Here is an 18,160-nt window from a genome sequence, read left to right as displayed (position 1 = left end):
AGAGTAGAAAAGAAGCCTTGTTTTGAGTCCAGCCTTACATCCAGTCATTGAAACCTGCCCCTGCTCTGCAGATGTGGAAGGTAGGTGGTGACTCACCAAACCTTGCCAGGAGGGTCAGCTCTCCTTTTTATCCTTTTACTATTTCCCTGATGTCCAAGAACCATCCAGAGGTCTTTAGGACTCTGTCAACATTCAGTGGGTCAAATTGTAAAAATAAATAATTTATGGAGGAATATCTGGTTCACTGCCAATGATGGAAATAGGTGGATGTTGTGGAATAACTGGGCTATTGGACTCGTAACCTTTCTTGCATTTATCACTAAAGGCCCTTGCCAACCATAGCCCTGATCCAATTCAAAAGTTCCCCGATTTTATCACCATTGCCTTTTAAAAGATTTGCTGCCCCCAATTCCTAACTGGTTAATCATACCAGGTAGTCTGTCTTGTGGCATGGGGGCAGTTACATAAGTCAACATAATGTAATTTCCAGTAATTTGACAGTATTCAGACTGGTTAATTGTCCCTTTTGTTTAAATAGGTGGATAAGATTGTTGATATATAAACAGGTAAAGTAAGCCATTATTTATAGCTAGAAGGAAATCTTCCTTCCCTCCCAGCCCACCCCAACAGGAATTTAGCAGGCCAAAGTAAGTGAATATTTTAAAAAAAAACTAGACTTTTTTTTTTAACATAATTACATCTTCTGAATGAAAATTCACTGGTTTGAATTTTGCTTCTTGAATGTGCCCTTCCATATCATTAGCAGAGGTACCAACGATGAGAGAAATGATTCACATCAGGTAGTTAAGAGCAAAGACAAGGAGCTGGGGAAGAAATCCTAGTAATCCCTATACTGGAAATTCAAACCCTGGATAATCAGGACTGTACTATATAGGCAATTAGGATTCCTTCCAGTTAAGAGAAATTTGTAAGCCGTTCAGTTTCAAGCCTGTAAAGTCACATTTCTCAAAAACTTGTATTTTGGCCTCTAATGGCTTAAAAAGTTCTCCTTACTAGATTGTCTCCAATTACAGAAATCCTTCCCAAGTACAAGGCTGCAGAAGTATTTTAAACCTGCAGGATGCCTTGTAGCTTACTGTTTTACAGAGCTTCATAGCACACAGATCTTGGTGCATGATGTAATACTACCGAAGTAATTCACCACAATGTGATAAATATTTGTTCAGATCACCTGAATTGTCTTACATAGTGTGGGGCTGAGGTATAATATACTTGAATTCAATGCTCAGAAGAGTAGGCAAAGAAAGTTACAGGTCAATTTATATTTACGTTAAGAATGTTCTCCCCACCTTCATTCCAGTACCCCCCCACCACACACAAAGATAAAAACTACAGTTGCTTGACCTACTCTGTAGCAGTCATGAAAGAAATGCAATGACCAGAGCTTTGTGAATTCAACAAGGTTTGGCCACAATAGTCAGACTGAAGTCAGCAGAGAAAAGGCAACTTGAATGCAAAGAGAAACTTTAGCATTGTACCAAATGTGTTTGGTGCTTAGCATCTATGAGATAATAAAGTAACTGCATACATATGTAGTTTCTAGTGAATATAAAGGTTTTGCACCTTATGGATTTGTGAGTGCTGATTTTTTTTTTTCCCAGGGATTTTAGAACCCTCTACAAACACACAGAAGCAAAAACAGTCAAATAAGGCTAGGCTATAGGAAACAGAAGAAAAAAAAAAATCCACCTACATTCAAGGTATGAGACAATAATTTCTAAGCCTTTGGGACCTATTTTTTCCCTTGCATTGTAATGCAGTCAAGTGTATGAGTGATGTCTTTTGTGTTTGATAATGTCAAGTGTGAATGTCATGGGCAGCCCCCCATCTCTGATGGTATTAAAATGGTGGGAAGATGAAAAGCTTGGAAAAGTAAAAGGAACAAATTAAATTAAAGTGGCTGGAGGACACAGAAAGTCACACATCTACAGCGTAGTTGTGAGGTGATGGTTGTAACCCCATGCACTTAAACAGGTAAGACCAGCATTTCTAAGGGAAAATGTGGCATTCCTCTTAATTTACTTCTGCTAATAATTAGGTGGTACCTTCCCATTGTGAAGCCTATTGAACATGAGAAATCATCTTATATGTTTACATGCAAATTTCCATTATATAACCTAGCAGTCCCCATCACGAAGGTTGTCAAATTCCGTAGGCATTAAGGAGTTCAAGGTGAGCTATTGAAGGCTTATAGAAAGCAACTGACAACACGGGTAATTCAGGGAGACAATTAATTCCAATAAAGTATATACCTTTTCAGAGAAATGAAAACTCTCAAAGGCTATACAAATCCCTCCTAATCAATGTCAAAAGACAGAAGATAAATCTAACACTGATTATGTCCAAACAGCAGAGACAGAATGCCACACATTCTAAACCACATCTTATCTTCCATAAATGGTGATAGTTTTTCTTATAAAGACATGAAATAAATGCATATACACAAAATCCCTCCCTAATGAGGCCATGACATCTATAGTACAGACAAGAAATTGCAATAATTATAATGGGAAGGTGTTTCTCAGAGCCACTCTCCCTCCCCTCAGTGGTATTTCTCAATTATTCTACCTGTGGCTATGCTAATGCAATGGTTATCTGTGGAGCTTGAGTTTCACACCCAGGCATTTTCTGTCCTACCTCAACAACATCCAGAAAAGTTGAGGCAATGCTCATAGTACCAATAGCACAGTACCATAGTACCAATACCCCTATAAGGCTGTGACTTAATAGGAGAATAGATGTCCTCTAGACAAATGTTTCAGAATCTTTTGGAGAAAACTTACATGGTATGTATCCATATTCAACTCCTTCACTCTTCCCATACTGAGTTTCAACTACTCTATAAAATGGTCATATCACAATGTCTCCCATGGGGACAGAAAATTTGATGGACCATTCAAGGCCTTACATTGTGTCAGTATCAGTCTCTGTTAGGGGCTCCGCCTTCCACACGATCCCTTATGTACTGCTGAGCTGGACTATTTCATGCTGTCATCTTACCCTCCTAATGCAAAAGACCCTCCCCCACCCCACGAGCCCAACATGCAAAGGCCTTTCCTCTCCTGCTTGGCTCAGGGACATTGTCAGTCCCTAGATCATTTGGTGCATCCAGTATGCTCTCTAGGTACATGTCATAGTTTCTGTCTCCATAGGGTTGTCACTGAAGGGACAGAAATTTCTTATTGTTAGGTACACTGAATTCATGGTGTTTTGGACATAGACAGCCCTTTATAGTTACCATGACAAAAAGGATAAGCAGACAGCTAATAAAAGAGAACTGGAATACACAGTCACCCACCAAAATGAAACCCTTTCCTACTTAAAGAGAGGAGAAAAATAAACAATCTACTATGTGTCAAAAACAAAATATATATTTGAATCAAGGAAGAAGGAGCAAAACCCTGGACTATCGTTACCCAGTGGACTTCTAGTATTAATTACAAAGCAGATGTAGCTAACACTCATGCCTTCTAAATATAAGCTTCTTCCTCCCAGAAAACTAGAACTGAATGGGTGTTAAAACAAAACATCCTGTAGAGCATTTCACACCTCTGGAATGAAAACTGACAAAGAAGGGGATGCAGAAGGGAAACCCACCAGCTTGAAACCAGGTCTCCAGAAGGTAAGAAAATCCAAAATCTCTCCAATGTACTGAGGTTCTGTCTGGAACTGATTTTGCAATACCCAACAATCCTCTCATAATATATATATATATTACATACACTTCCCTTTGGCCATTGAAATTGGTTAATTGATCAATTCTAAAAATAAATATTCCCATTGCTAGAGGTGACTGGTCGCTTGAAATTGCATCAGTTTGTGTCTGGCTACTAGAAGCCTGGGCTCCTCGGGGATGCCTTTGTCATTTTATCAGAGTGATCACCAGCAGAGAAGTTCCACCGTGGGTCCCTTCAGCGTCTCACTCCTATTTGCTCTTTCCAGTCCGATTTTCTCCACCAAGTCCTATAGCTTTTGCTTTGGAAATCTGGCACTTAATATCCAATGTTAATTACATTTCCCATTCTGAGGAAAATCCTATTGGGCTAATTTTTCAAAATCATCTGATGAAAGAACTTCAGTGACAAACCATGGAGGGTTTCGATTGTTTCTTACTGGTACATCTACTAAGCACTTAACATTCAGTGGGAAAACAGTCTCAGAGCAATGAAATTCTATTACTTTGGAGGTTGCATGCTTTTAATTTCTTAATATTTCATTACATGTTGGCAACTGGTGCATATTTTTATAATGCGTTTGGTCATTACTCTTCTCAGGGTTTTCTATTTCAGTCCTTCCTCTGACATCATATTTGCATGTTAAAGGATTTTAACATTCAGGGATGAACTGTTCTGAATAGTAATGTGCAGTTAACTTGATTTTTTTAAAAGAAAAAAAAACACAGCAAACAGCAAACAGACATTATATATAGCGACCAAGGAGAACAAGCTCATAATTTAAAAATCTAACTCAAGTTTTAATAGCTTTCTATAGGACATCATAAAAGGTAATGATTCAATATAATTCATTAATTATCAAATTATGCAAAATGCTATCAGCAGACTTTAGGGAGAAGGCTCTTTTTATTTCTTTGCCTTTTATAAGTCTACTGCATTTCTTTTTTTTTTTTTTTCCTGCAAAATAAAATGATTTTTTTTCTTTGCTCTCCAGCAACATCTACTGGAAAAGTCAGAAAAATGCTATTTATATGAATTAGATAGTTTGAATAGGGATACCATTGATTACCATCTACCTGAAAAGTGCTTGCTGACCTACCATCCAGTTTATAATGCAATTATCTGTGCTTACTTTAGCTTAATGGCACTGTGGTGCAAGTACCCCAGTTGCTTCTTAGAATTTATCTCTGTCTCACCTTGAAGAAGTCATTTTTATAAATAAAAGTCAAAAGCATGTATGAGAAAGATAACATCTTGCCCCTGGCCTGTCTTCTCAACACTTGTCACTTATTAAAGACATATTCATTAACAGAACCGAATAACAGTCTTCAATAGTTAGGTGTCATTAGAGTTAGAAAAAAGATTTTAGACAAGAAACTAGTCCAGGAAAAGACCAAACTGGAAAAAACCTACTTTAAGATTCTGTGAAGTTTCTTAATTTAAAAAAAGAAAAGAAAAACAGAAAACGATATGTGAGACAATTTTTTAAAACTCACTAAGCTACAGTGAGCACATTCCCACTAGATATCCCACAACAGGTTCTCTTTTCCTTGTCCATATCTTTCTATGCTCTTTGAGAAAATAATAATAATAATAAGTTTCCTTGTACCTGAACAGTGGGCTTCCCAGGGAACTCGGGCCAGGTATAATCTCTGGATGAAGTCTTACCAGATCTATATACTTGGTTTTCACTGCCTATTACACAGAACTGTGAAGAGCTCACCAAGCTGAAGCCACAAACTACATCCACACCCACCACATGCCATCCGGTGGCCTTGCATATACAATACACAGCAAGGTGGGCACGAGCAAGCCCAGTTTGGAGACTCAGCAAGAAATAAAATATGATCATGAAATGAATATATCACACACCCTTAATGTGTGCTTACTGACCTCAGCAATGCCACAGGAGAGCAGTTCTCTCTAAGACCAAACCTAGAGGCATTGAAGTCACCTTTCTACATTTCATTTCTAAGAAGCAGTATTTTAACCTAATTGTGGACTTTTAATATTAAGGTCTTTCCATCACCATCCAAAAATAATTTTAAATGAATTTAAATATATCAGGTGACATCTTAGGTTAAAACCCGAATAGAATTCATATTTTGGTCACACTTAAATGTAAAAAGTTGGTCCATTAGAGGTTTGTCTTTTTCTCATTCTCAAATATCATTTCATTCACGGCAGTGAGAAATTTGAGCAGCAGAGGCAAGGAACACAAAATCCACAATGAGTGAGATTAAAAGCAAATATCCCAAACTTTACAACAACAACCGCAGTGACAAGGATCCAGCTCTAAAGGATTCCAGTGTGTTACATTTTGTGTTTGTTCAGTATGAAAATAGACATGAGCTTTTTTCAGCTTCATCCCAGAGCTTTCTAAAGAGGAAATGCCATCAAATATAATCCACAACTCTCGTTTTATCGTGCACAAAAGGGACCCCCTTCCTAAATGCTACCTACAGGCCTTCAAGATCCAGGGTCCTGAGGCAAAGTTCCGACTTGAACCTGATACTTAGCCCCCTCCATCAAGAATGGAAGGGCTTTATCCAGCAGCACCGCCAGAGTTAACTGCTGCTCCAAACTGTCAGAACCCAGTGATCCTGCTTATTTACCGGGTGCATTTCTGAAACATGCTCTCACCTGATGTTTTAACTTCATATTTCATCTGGGACAACACTTAGTCTCCATTTCCGAACCGTCAACCTGACACAGAGATAAAAGAACCGCCTCACCCACAAGCTCCAAACCAAACGCACCGAGGAGCTAGACTTAAATAAACTCTACCCGGGTTTAAACCTCTGGTGAAAAATTATTGTAACGCATCAGAAGTTCAGTCAGAAGAAAATATTCAAATACCAACTGTCAACCAGGGTTTACGTCCTGGAGTTCCAAAGCAGTATCAAATTGGATTATATATATATATATATATATTTTTCTTTAGCTGTTTAGAATTTCACGTAATAAAAACTGCTATTCTGATCCAAATCATCTTTCTCTTCTCTCCTCTTAAATAAAAGGGAGGCGAAAGCATCGGGTATAAATGCATTTACTATACAAATCTATTTTCAATTGAATTCAGTGTGCATGCTCTAATTCATCAAAATTAATACAGGTACTTTCTATGTTAAACAAAAGGAAGCCGACTGAAAAATCGGCTTCTGCTACGGATGCCTTTCTCAATTACAAAACGGTGGAAACAGAGATTTAACTAAGCCACTCGGTCAAACCCTCCGATGGGCGCTCTTACCTGCCTCAGCTGAAGGCTTCCTTCCCTTGTTAGCAGTCAGCATCGCTAGCTCGCTCCAACCCTCAGCACCGGTCTCAAATTACACCGCTAAGTCCGCCCCCCTCGCCTTTCCCCCTTCCCTTGCCTTTCTTTTCTGTCTCTCTCCCTCTCTCTATTTTCTTTTCTTTTCTTTTCTTTCTTTGCCAGCAAGAAGATACTTATTGAAAGTGATTAGTTTTTGTTGTTCCTTCTAAGTCCCTCCTGCAGGAAGGAACAGGGGAGCAATGTGACGCCACCTTCTAATCTTTTGTAAGAGTGAAACGGCAGAAAAGGACCGTTCCATCAAGCTGAGCTGCACACATGACTCAAACTCGCAGGAGATGCTGTTGCTGCTGCTGCTGCTGCTGCTGCCTGGCGAAGGCACCGCCAGGCTTGAGTGTAAGAACAGAGGAGAGAGGAGTCGATGGAATGTGTCAACGTATGTGCATCAAAGGCAGGAGAGAGAACAATGAGCGAGGGAAAGACAGCGAGGAGAGAGAGTGAGAGAGGGAGAGATGCAGGGAGAGGGAGGGGGAGAGGGAGAGAGAGGAGAGAGAGAGAGAGAGAGAGAGAGAGAGAGAGAGAGAGAGAGAGAGAGAAAGAGAGAGAGAGAGAGAGAGATACACACACGGGGAAAAAGATAGAGCTGGGTTTCAGGCAAAGGATTCTCAGAATAAAGCCACAGTGCCGTGTCTGGCAGCTTCTGTTTTTATCTCTGCGAGCACTGTACACCACTGCTCTCATTTAGAAACACATTCGTGTATCTTCCAGGTTTGAAAACTGAGATAATCGCAATGTGTCTCTGGTTTTGTCTGATTGGCATTTAACTGTTGCCGTGTGTACCTGTGATTTTTCTCTTTCTTTTAAGGATGCATTTATGTGCAATTTATTTCGCATATTTATTTATGTAGGCAAAAATGAAAGCTGCTAATTTCTACGGCAATTTGCAATGTAGTTTTACTGGCAGAAGGAACTCTACTTATCATAACTGCTGACAGACTGCCACGGGTAAACAAAAGAAGAGACAAATGCTTCGTCTTGATAATTGTCTATAAAGAAAAAAAGCCCACACCAAAATATTAGTACTTGGAAAACCGATCTTTCCTGGTTCAAGTGTGAAGGGTGATTTCTCTACCTCGGTTTTAGAAAGGGAAAATAAAAGGGGAGACATGATGTCTGAAGGAAAGGTGTTGGGAAAGAGACTATGAAGAAAGTGAAATCCTAAATCCTTCCTGGTTTCCCTCCAAATGTAACAACCAGATTGCTTTCTTGTGCCCTGGGCAGAGTTTTTGAGTCACTATTGCCACAGACTTGGACGGTATCTTTCTGCCTTCCTGGACCGTTTTTTAAAGTAGGTTCCATTTTTAAAACAAAGTCGAAAAGAAATGATTTCCCAATTCAATCCGCTTCAAATGCTGTCTCACCAGCTTTGTTCCATTTCTACTCCTTTCCTGCCACATGGGGGCCAGGATTACACAGTTAAATTCCCACAGTGACCTCTTTTATAAGGATGTAAATTGCTGATTCCAAGGTCAAGTATTTGGTAGAAGTTAGTTATTGGTGAAAATGACTGCCTGTTTTCCATGGTAACCCGAGCTAACACAGTAGCCAGCAAGAAGAGGAGACGCCCAATCTTTTGACGGAACATCTCTTCAACATTATGCACCACTAATAATGGAAAAGTAAAATTGATGCACCCTACTTATAACAGTTACTACTTAAAAAAACAAACAACTAAGGCAACACTAACAAAATACCCTAAACACTCCACTGTTTTATTTCAATCACCTTATATTTCAAGAACCTATGTGTCAACCCTCAACATCTTGTATTTTGGAATTCCTGTGTGAGCCAGAAATAAAATGAGAAGTGGTCCAAAAACAATAAAACCCCTCTTTTGCCTGCCCCAGTCACTATGTCACATGTTACATCTGAAGTGGGCTTGTTTAATCTTTGTAAACTCAGGCCATTATACTTTTCATGCTCTGCCAATAGTAGGAGTTTTTTTTTTTTTTGCTTGTACCCAAATAATGGAGTACCCCAATGTACTTTGGATGCAACTCTACTTATCCTTAAGGAGGCACAGAGAATGGAGAACATGCCACGGCCAAACATATGGCTGCTGGCCAGAGGACAGAGTGGTCAGAGGTAGACCAGAAAGGAAGCTGAAAGGCCCGGAGACCCTTGAGAGAAAGGGTGCTTAGTAAATGCCGTATTTTCCACAGACATTTTGCAGAGTGTGATAGAAGCAGCTTCCTCTGAATGACATCATGGATATAGGGTGTGTACGTAAACATCACTTTATACAAGGGAATAAATAGACTAGATTTTTATTCTAACAAAAATAAAGGCCCTGTTATAAGGTAGCAACTATTTCAGTAGCACAGAAGCAAGGAAGGGGCTCTGGGCTTATTAAACAGATCAGCAAAACGAAGTCAATGAAAAATACAGAAAAATTGAGGCCAGACAATCAAGATTTTCTTTTTAAATTATAAATGACTATCAGTGGAGTTTCTCCTATTTATCATGTCCTTTGTAAGAAGGGTGGAGTGTAAGATACATACCATTTATAGTTTGTTAGATATGATTTATCTTCAAGATAACTTGAATAAGGTGGACTATCTAATTAAATGAGGGTACCAAAGGTGGCCCAAGTTATGTTAACATTTCTTAGTGGAATGTGCTTTCATACCACTTGTTTTGCCCTGAGACAGCTTCATATTTACCTGCTTACATAGTTGAGCATGACACCATAGTTAAAATTCCTAGTCTGGGGAGCTAGGCTACAAGGGATTGAATCTGAGCTACAACCACCTGCTTGTTCCCTGACCTTGATCAAGTTATTTTCCCTAACTATGGCTGTTTCTTTGTCTTAAAACGGTCATGATTCTGTGTGCTTTGTAGGTAGTCGCTTTGAGTGAACAACATACAGATTCTTGTGGTGCTTGATCTTGGCACATAGTAGGTGCTTTGACCTGCTAACTTCTACATTGTTAGGAAATCCTTTTCACATCTTTTCAAGTTTTTCAAGTGGGTAACATAACATATACTCACCTCGGAAGGGACGCCATGTGGAGACTCTTTCCACTCTGACCTTCCTTCCAGGAGGTCTTGTTATTATTCACATTGCCCTCTGGGTCTTTCCACTCAGGTAATGTGCTTACCATGCAACAAGTTCTACAACCAGACATGTAAGTCTGCTCTCAAAGCAAGCATTCTCTCCAAACTCCCACACCACTGTAAAAAATGTAAAAGTGTTTGAGACACTCAGGGCTCATTTCTTTCCTTTCTAATCACTCAGCTTTCGATGCCTGTCACATACCACTCCAAACTTGCTTAAAGATCACAGTGTTGCATTTGCAGACCCTAGACCCTTCCTGATTTTGCATGTTCCAGGAGTCTTTTCAGGCAGCCCTTTTCAGTGCAGAGGCAAGCACAAGGTAGGGCTATGGAGGAACCTTCCTGAGAACATTGACAGAGCCTGCCAACTACTATACCCTATTAAAATGCTATCACCTTCCCTCCTCAAGAACGCACTTTGGAGCCAAGTGACGGAGGGTGACATTACTCCAGGTGTGACCTTGAATCAGCTCTAACATATAAAGCAGCTAATCTGTGGCAAACCAACACTTCTCTATCAGCACCTAGTTAGTTGTGACACCTCTTCCCACTGTCACGACACAGTTTATTGAAAACAACCATTTGAAGAGCTTTTCTTTTCTTCTCCAATTCATCCATCATAAGCCAGGGTAACCTTCTAAAAATGCCATGCTGAATGACATCCATTCCCAATAGTTATTGATTGGTCAACTGAAAGTCTGTTTTATTTCATTATCTTATGTATTGGCCTAAAAATCATCAAAGGGTCACAATTCCTTAGAGAATAAAGTGCAGATGCCTTTGTCTCGCCTTCAGTCACCTCTGCCTCTCCCTGTAAATGTTCCTATAGTACCAGACAGGCACTTGCTGCCCCCAAATCTATCTACAGCCCCTCCAGCCCCACATGGGCCATCCCTGTTCTCCTTAAAAAGCCATCTTCTTCTTTATTGCAGGATATTTAAACTGCAATCTCTTGATCTAAGATGAGAACAAGTTACAAGTCCTCCAAACGGATGTCCTTGACCTTCCTGGTTTACAACAGTGAAATTGCTTTAATCACAGTAGCTATCCAAGGGCCCCAGGAAAGGTGGCGTACATCATAATTAGGAACTTGGCTTTGGATTTGGCCCTAGGTCCAATTCCTGACCCTGAAATTTGCTTCCTAATTGTGGAACATTGGTCAAATCCTTTTTATCCTTTCCCAACCTTACTCTCATATATATATATATATGCTGAAAAAATGTGCAAAAATTTCAGTTCATGGCTCACAACAAATAATAGTTGGCAATAATGCTTCTAATGGATGGAAAGGAGTCATTACTGCCTCCCCACAACCCACTGAGTGTCTGTTACTAGAACCATTTCACAGACATGAAACTGAGGCTCAGTGACATTAATGCACCAGATGCCACACAATTAGAAAATGGCAAAACCAGAATACTAACCTTGCTCTTTCTTTTTTTTCTTTCTTTTTTTTCCAGGTTGTCTCTAGGCTATGTCCACATTAGCTTCTCATTACTTAAGTTTTCCAGCTTTGGATCCATGTTTCCAATGACGTTATAAATTAAATGAGAGTGATATTCATGTTTTAAACATCTCTGCATTTCTAGTACCCTCCATAAATCTTTAAACAAAGTGGCTTGCTTACTCGGTAAATGTTTGTTGGCAGCTTGATCATCTGGGCTCATGAGGATTAAAGTTTTGAACCACATTTAAATGCAGGGACACTGCTTTTTGAGGAAATGGTTTCATCATCCTTTCTATGAACACCATCATAATTACACAAAATAATATAAAGGACACATGTTACATATGAATGAGACATGCGGACAGAAATGAATGAACTCATTGTAGAGAAACTATACAAAAGTGACCCTCAGTGACTTCTTCATCACACTTGGCATTGACCTTCTACGTGAAGAAGGGCCCTTCTGACTACCTGTTACATGCATGTGAGGGGGCAAGATATTAACTGCAGTCTTCTTCTTCAAGTTACATAGAAAGGCAGTAATAACCCTGCAAACACCCACAGCAATAAGTCACCTTTCATTCTTTCTTTTAAGTAAATGCAATAATCACCTACCCATTTTTCTTCTTTTTGAATAAGTCTACATTATATTTAACAACCTGAAGCAGCATAAAAAATATTAAGTCAAACAATATGTTTGTCTTTGTATGTAGTGATGTATAATGTTGTTGAATTTTTAACAACTTGCATTCAACTTTAAGGCACACAAACAATTTTCATAAAAACCTGATCTTTATGTATTCAGTTACCATTACAAAGCAGTTAATCCAAGGCAGGAAAATAAATGTCCAAGGCTTCCTCCACAATCATTCACTGTCTAGTTCCTGTCTTGCAGATGCATGTCTGATTTTGTGCATCTGGCTTTATGTGTTTGCTGGGGAATCAAACCCAGGCTGTCATATTTTGCAAGCAAGTGCCTTTAATGGCTGAGCCACCTCTCCAGCCAGGATCCTTTTAGTGTTTGCTGCTCACTGCTATATTCCAAGTATCTAGAGCAGTGTGTGGCACTCAGTGTTCAAAATACATGCATGAGGGCTGGAGAGATGTTAAGGCGTTTGCTGAAAAGTCAAATGAGCTAAATTCAATTCCCGAGTACCCACATAAAGCCAGATGTACAAGTTGGCACATGCATTTGAAGTTCATTTGCAGTTTCTAGACCTGGTGTAACCATTCTCTCACTCTATTTCTCTCTCTTCTGTTTCTCTTTATGGTTGCAAAAAAAAATAAATAAATAACAAAAGAATACATGTTTGATAAATGAATAAATGACTGGTGAATGCAATTACCCTAAGTCCAAATATTTCTTTAAAAAATGTGGGGCTGGAGAGATGGCTTAGCGGTTAAGCGCTTGCCTGTGAAGCCTAAGGACCCTGGTTCGAGGCTCGGTTCCCCAGGACCCACGTCCAGGACCCACGTTAGCTAGATGCACAAGGGGGTGCATGCGTCTGGAGTTCGTTTGCAGTGGCTGGAAGCCCTGGCGTGCCTGTTCTCAATCTTTCTCTCTCTGTCTCTTTCTCTCTCTCTGTTACTCTCAAATAAAAAAAAAAAAAAAGTGAGTGCACACACATAAGCCAGGGTGGTCTCTTGCCACTGCAGACAAATAAATGCCAAATTCATGTACCACTTTTGTAACTGTTTTTTACAGGGGTACTGAGGAATTGAACTTGGGATGACAGGGTTTGCAAGCAAATGCCTTTAACTGCTGAGCAGTCTCCCCAGCCCCTATCCACCTATTTCCTGGTTCTCTCTTCTGTCTTCACATATTCACCTCACACGTGAAATTTGTTTTGTAAGACGTGTAATACCTGATGTTCAATACAAAGTTTCCTTTGTCTCCAAGAATCCTTTCTAGATTATGTTAGCTCATGGCAAATGCTCTTTTCTCAAATTTCAAAGCACTCATTGCCTGGAACATTTTATTACATGTAATTTTACAATTAATCTTATCCTGTCTTTGGACATGTCAAATAGTTAGCAAACTATTATTCATCTAATAGTACTAGTCACTTTTTACCAGATTCTAATCTTATTTCACACATTGATTTTAAGTTACCTGAAGGTTTCAAGTCCTGTATTTATTTTTCTATGTAACATATCTGGCCATATCTTTTAGTCTTGCTGTACATATCTGTAGAATGTGCCTATTAAAACCTGTTCATTTTGTTTCTATAGTGAACGTATTGATAGTTATTCAATTTTTTCCTCCAGAAATTGTGGGAAAGACCTAATAATACAGTCCTTGGCCTTTAAGGTTTTTCTAGAATATAAATGGAATGGGAGCAAAAACAGGAAAAAATTTCTTATAGCTTTCACACCCTCAACATAGTATAAATATATGTCTATTCATTTATTTCCATACGCACCACATACCACACACACACACACACACACAAACATATATTTTTGAGTCAACCTTGGTTCAGGTTAATATCATGATTCACTCATTTTTTAAAATTTTTATTTATTTATTTGAGAGTGACAGACACAGAGAGAAAGACAGATAGAGGGAGAGAGAGAGAATGGGCATGCCAGGGCTTCCAGCCTCTGCAAACGAACTCCAGATGTGTGCGCCCCCTTGTGCATCTGGCTAACGTGGGACCTGGGGAACCGAGCCTCGAACCGGGGTCCTTAGGCTTCACAGGCAAGCGCTTAACCGCTAAGCCATCTCTCCAGCCCTCACTCATTTTTTAAACTGAGAATCTCATGGTAGGAAGAGTTAGTAACTTGGCATCTAGAAACATATGGCTTTTCTGTAGCCATTTCCACATTAGTTCAAAATCAGCTCACGTTGACCTGTTGGCAACTAGTCCTTCGAAAGTGGGTTTCTTCCATTCCATAGGGTCCCTTCTTTTTTTTTTTTTTTCTATTTTAATCTTTTTAATTTAATCATTTGAGAGAGACAGGAAGAGGCAGAGAGAAAGAGAGAATGGTTGTGCCAGGGCCTCCAGCCACTGCAAACAAGCTCCAGATGTATGTGCCCCCTTGTGCATCTGGCTTACGTGGGTCCTGGGGAATAGAACCAGGATCCTTAGGCTTCACTGGCAAACACCTTAAATGCTAAGCCACCTCCCCAGTTCCACAGGGTCTCTTCTAACGTTCCTTCCGGCCATATGATACACTCTTCTCCTTGGGGAGCTTTGTTTTTCTTAAGAGTAATTTGATAGGAGTAGAAACATTGCAGAACACACCTTATCCTAACAAACCCTTCTCTTTGGACAAAAGCACCTTTTAAAGGAAGATTTTTCTCTTACACACTGCCTCTGTTTGGAATCACTAGAGATTAACTCTCCCAGACTGTCTATAAATTATTGTTTTTCAAATGATAAAACAAACATTCTCCAAAGTAAAAAAAAAAAAAAAAAAAGACAAACAAAAAAACCTTAAGACTATAATATTTGAAGTTTCAAAAATGTCCTTAATGTATCCTTCTCATTTAAAAAGATGAGATAATTCAGGTCCATTTCTGTTTCCAAAACTGTACCGAGTATATAATGTAATTAAAGGCTTGTGATATAAATAGTTTTTGTGAAATTAGTTTATTGAATATTGTAATTATATCAGATCTTATTTAGCCAATTAAAACCAATTATTTTGCTTATAAAATTGCTAACATTAATTACCATGTTCTTGCATTTTGGTTTTTGTCTGCTGAACAGAAGTCGGTCTTAACTGTTTTCCATTTCTGTTTTCCATAGTGATTTGAACAACCCCTTAAGTGCAAACCAAAGTGGCAGCCACCTAGCATAAAGTAAAAGTGGAAAGCAAGTCAGAAGAGGAGCCGAATTCTCTGCATTCTATGGTGGATGGAATAGACTTGGCCTCAATGAAACTTTAAGTAAGAATTTACGTTCCTCTCCACTGGGTTGAATACAGGCTTTGGTGGACTATTTGGTTCTTTTTACTGATGTTTTTCAATACGGAACATTTGAAAGCATCCAACCAGAAGTTGCACAATGATCATAGCCTTGAACGTATTCATCAGAAAAAAAAAAAAAAAAAAAAGCATTCAGTGTTGTGGGCTTTCTTTTTACAGTAACTAGTGGGCTGCACTGTGTGCCAGTTTCTTCAATACTCTCACCCATGACAATCACAAAAGCAATTCACAACCTGACTTATCAGATATTTCTGTTTTACAATAATCTGGTTGCTATTTGTAAAATCCAGGATAAAACAGTGCAATTTCTGATGCGGAATATCTGAAAAGCTCTGGAAGCTGCTCAGGAGAGATATGTACTAAAATCTGTAATGCGATGGAATTACAACAAACAGACATTCTGGAGGGCACACACTCTACTGCATCTCTGGGTACGTGACATTTCATGGTGCTACTTTTGAGATTTGCAAATAAATTCTGCATTTAGACTGCCCCTTTCCACTCAATTTTTCTTAGCTCCAAATTTAACTCTTGCATTAAAAAAAAAAAAAAAAAACCCCACACACAAAAGGTAACACTCTCTTAAGAGGAATGATTCACTCCCTCATCTTTGTTCCATGTGTGTGCATCCTCCTCTCTCTCCTCTCTTACTCTGTCTCCTTTGTCTCTCAGCTTCCCTCTTAGTCTTCTCTTCCCTCTTCTCTCTCTCTACCTGTCTCTCTCATAACAATAAAGTGAAAAAGAAAGAAAAGAGGAAAGAAAATGATTGATCCATCAAAAACTACCACCAGTGAATCACTGTTTCCAGAAGAAAATAAATGTAAGGATCTCAATTAAATAATTCATTTCATGAGCTAGTTCCCAAACCTCTAGATATACTGAGAAAGCGACAACATTCTTCTGATGAAACTTTAACATAAAAGTGGTGATTTCAACAAATGACAATTCCCCTCAAATATGGGGCTTATATAATAACAAACAAAAAAATCCCACTTTTCTAGTGGCTCTGCTGTGCTGATATTAAGACTAGTGTTGGGCACAAATTCTTACAGGACAGAAGTACCAGTATGATTTTTTTTTTTTTTGGCATCTTCATGGCCACATATTCCTATGTGAAAGAAATGGGAATAACATGTACCACTGAGAGGCAGTATAGTGCAATAAAAGTTATCATATTTCAATCCCACATCTGCCACCAACCCAATATATAAGATTGACCAAATCTCGTAACCTGTACCTGATCTCAACTTCTGTATCCACTAAATGGGACTAAAATTTCCCAGTTTAGGGTAATATGTTAATAAAATGCATTAATATAATTAAAAAAGGTAGAACTCCCAAGCCTTTCTTTGTGCAGTCAGATTCTGCTGGTTCTGTATATACCCCAAGAACATAAGAGTTTATGGGACTGGGGAGATAGATAGATAGATCCATGGGTAACAGTGCTTGCTGCCCTATACAACAAAGTTTAGATCCCTAGAAACCACGTCAAGCAGGTTAAAGTAGGTACATGAGTTGTAATTCCAAATATGTCTTAGAAATGGTAGGTGGAGTCAGGAAATTCCTGAAACTTGCACCAGAGAGGAGCAGTGGGAAATGAGGTGGAAGGTGAGGACTGATAGTCATAGATTATCCTCTGACTTCCCCATGTGTCATGGCACATGTGAGTGCCCTTCACCCCTCACTCACTCCTGGAGACTTCTGGGTAGTCACAGAGTGATGTAATAAAACACTCAGTGATCCTACATTTGCTGAAAGAATTAGCATAGCTCACTTCTGCTGTGGTGAGTGCAAGTGCATGCACCCGGAGGATGCTTGATAAAAATTAGTTGATGATGATATTGACAGGATGTCATGTACAGTCACAGCACTAAGTGAATTACTAAGTTAAAACTGTTCAGAAACCCATTGACTCATTACTGGCAATAAATGTTCCTCTCCCTAACCTCATTCACTTCATTATGATGTCACCTCATACATACTCTGAACATCACCAACCCCTGGAAGGCTTATTAGCCTTGTCCTCTTTCATGATGTGGGAGAATACAAAACAAGGTCAGCCTTCAGAGGAAGATCAGATCTCTGCACTTCTTAAAACTATCATAACTGGGCTTGAGAGATGGCTTAGTAGTTAAGGTATTTGCCTGCAAAGCCAAAGAATCCTGGTTTAATTCTTCAGGATCCACATAAGCCAGATGCACAAGGGGGCACATGTGTCTGGAGTTCGTTTGCAGTGGCTGGAGGCCCAGGTGTGTCCATTTTCTTTCTCTCTCTCTCCCTTTCTCCCTCACAAATAAATAAATAAAATATGTATATAAAAAAAATCCTCCCATCATTAAACTCAACCCTCATTTCTTTTCTGGATTCTTCTAGATCCTTCCGTTAGCATGCCCGTGCTTTCTATGTGGCTAATCCCAAAGCCCAGAACTCCCACTGAATCCTATCTTTGTGTATCTGTATTCTTATATGGTCCTCTCCCACACTGACTATGTGATGGTCCCATCAGTTGTAATACAAGCAAAAGTAGAATAGATTCTTGTGCACACAGGAGCCTGCACTGTTGAATCAGGGATATGACCATGATAAAGAAATCCTTCCTTCAAAGGACCCTAGAGAGGGTATGATGAAGACTAATCTTAATCTTCTCCTGTCTCTCTCTCTCTATCTCTCTCTCTCTCTCTTTCTCTTCTTTCTTT

General features: G+C 39.2%; 1 protein-coding gene across 9 annotated transcripts in view; it reads right to left on the bottom strand.

Moving 5' to 3' along the window:
- Tenm2 (teneurin transmembrane protein 2) overlaps positions 1–18,160 on the bottom strand; it is a 1,398,763-nt gene that overhangs the window by 769,916 nt on the left and 610,687 nt on the right. For 2 of the 9 annotated variants that reach the window (XM_045152022.1, XM_045152024.1), the window contains exon 1: positions 6,946–7,635. The exons of 6 other annotated variants lie outside the window; for them this stretch is intronic. In XM_045152022.1, coding sequence (XP_045007957.1) covers positions 6,946–6,988 — 43 coding nt within the window. In that variant the 5' untranslated portion in view covers positions 6,989–7,635. Of the gene's footprint in view, positions 1–6,338; positions 6,402–6,945; positions 7,636–18,160 lie in introns of those variants that run through there. One more of the 9 variants, XM_045152023.1, reaches the window with a different exon arrangement.

This window comes from Jaculus jaculus, chromosome 6 (genome assembly GCF_020740685.1).
Source record: "Jaculus jaculus isolate mJacJac1 chromosome 6, mJacJac1.mat.Y.cur, whole genome shotgun sequence".
Lineage (NCBI taxonomy): Eukaryota > Metazoa > Chordata > Mammalia > Rodentia > Dipodidae > Jaculus > Jaculus jaculus.
This window is presented reverse-complemented; position numbering and strand designations above follow the sequence as displayed.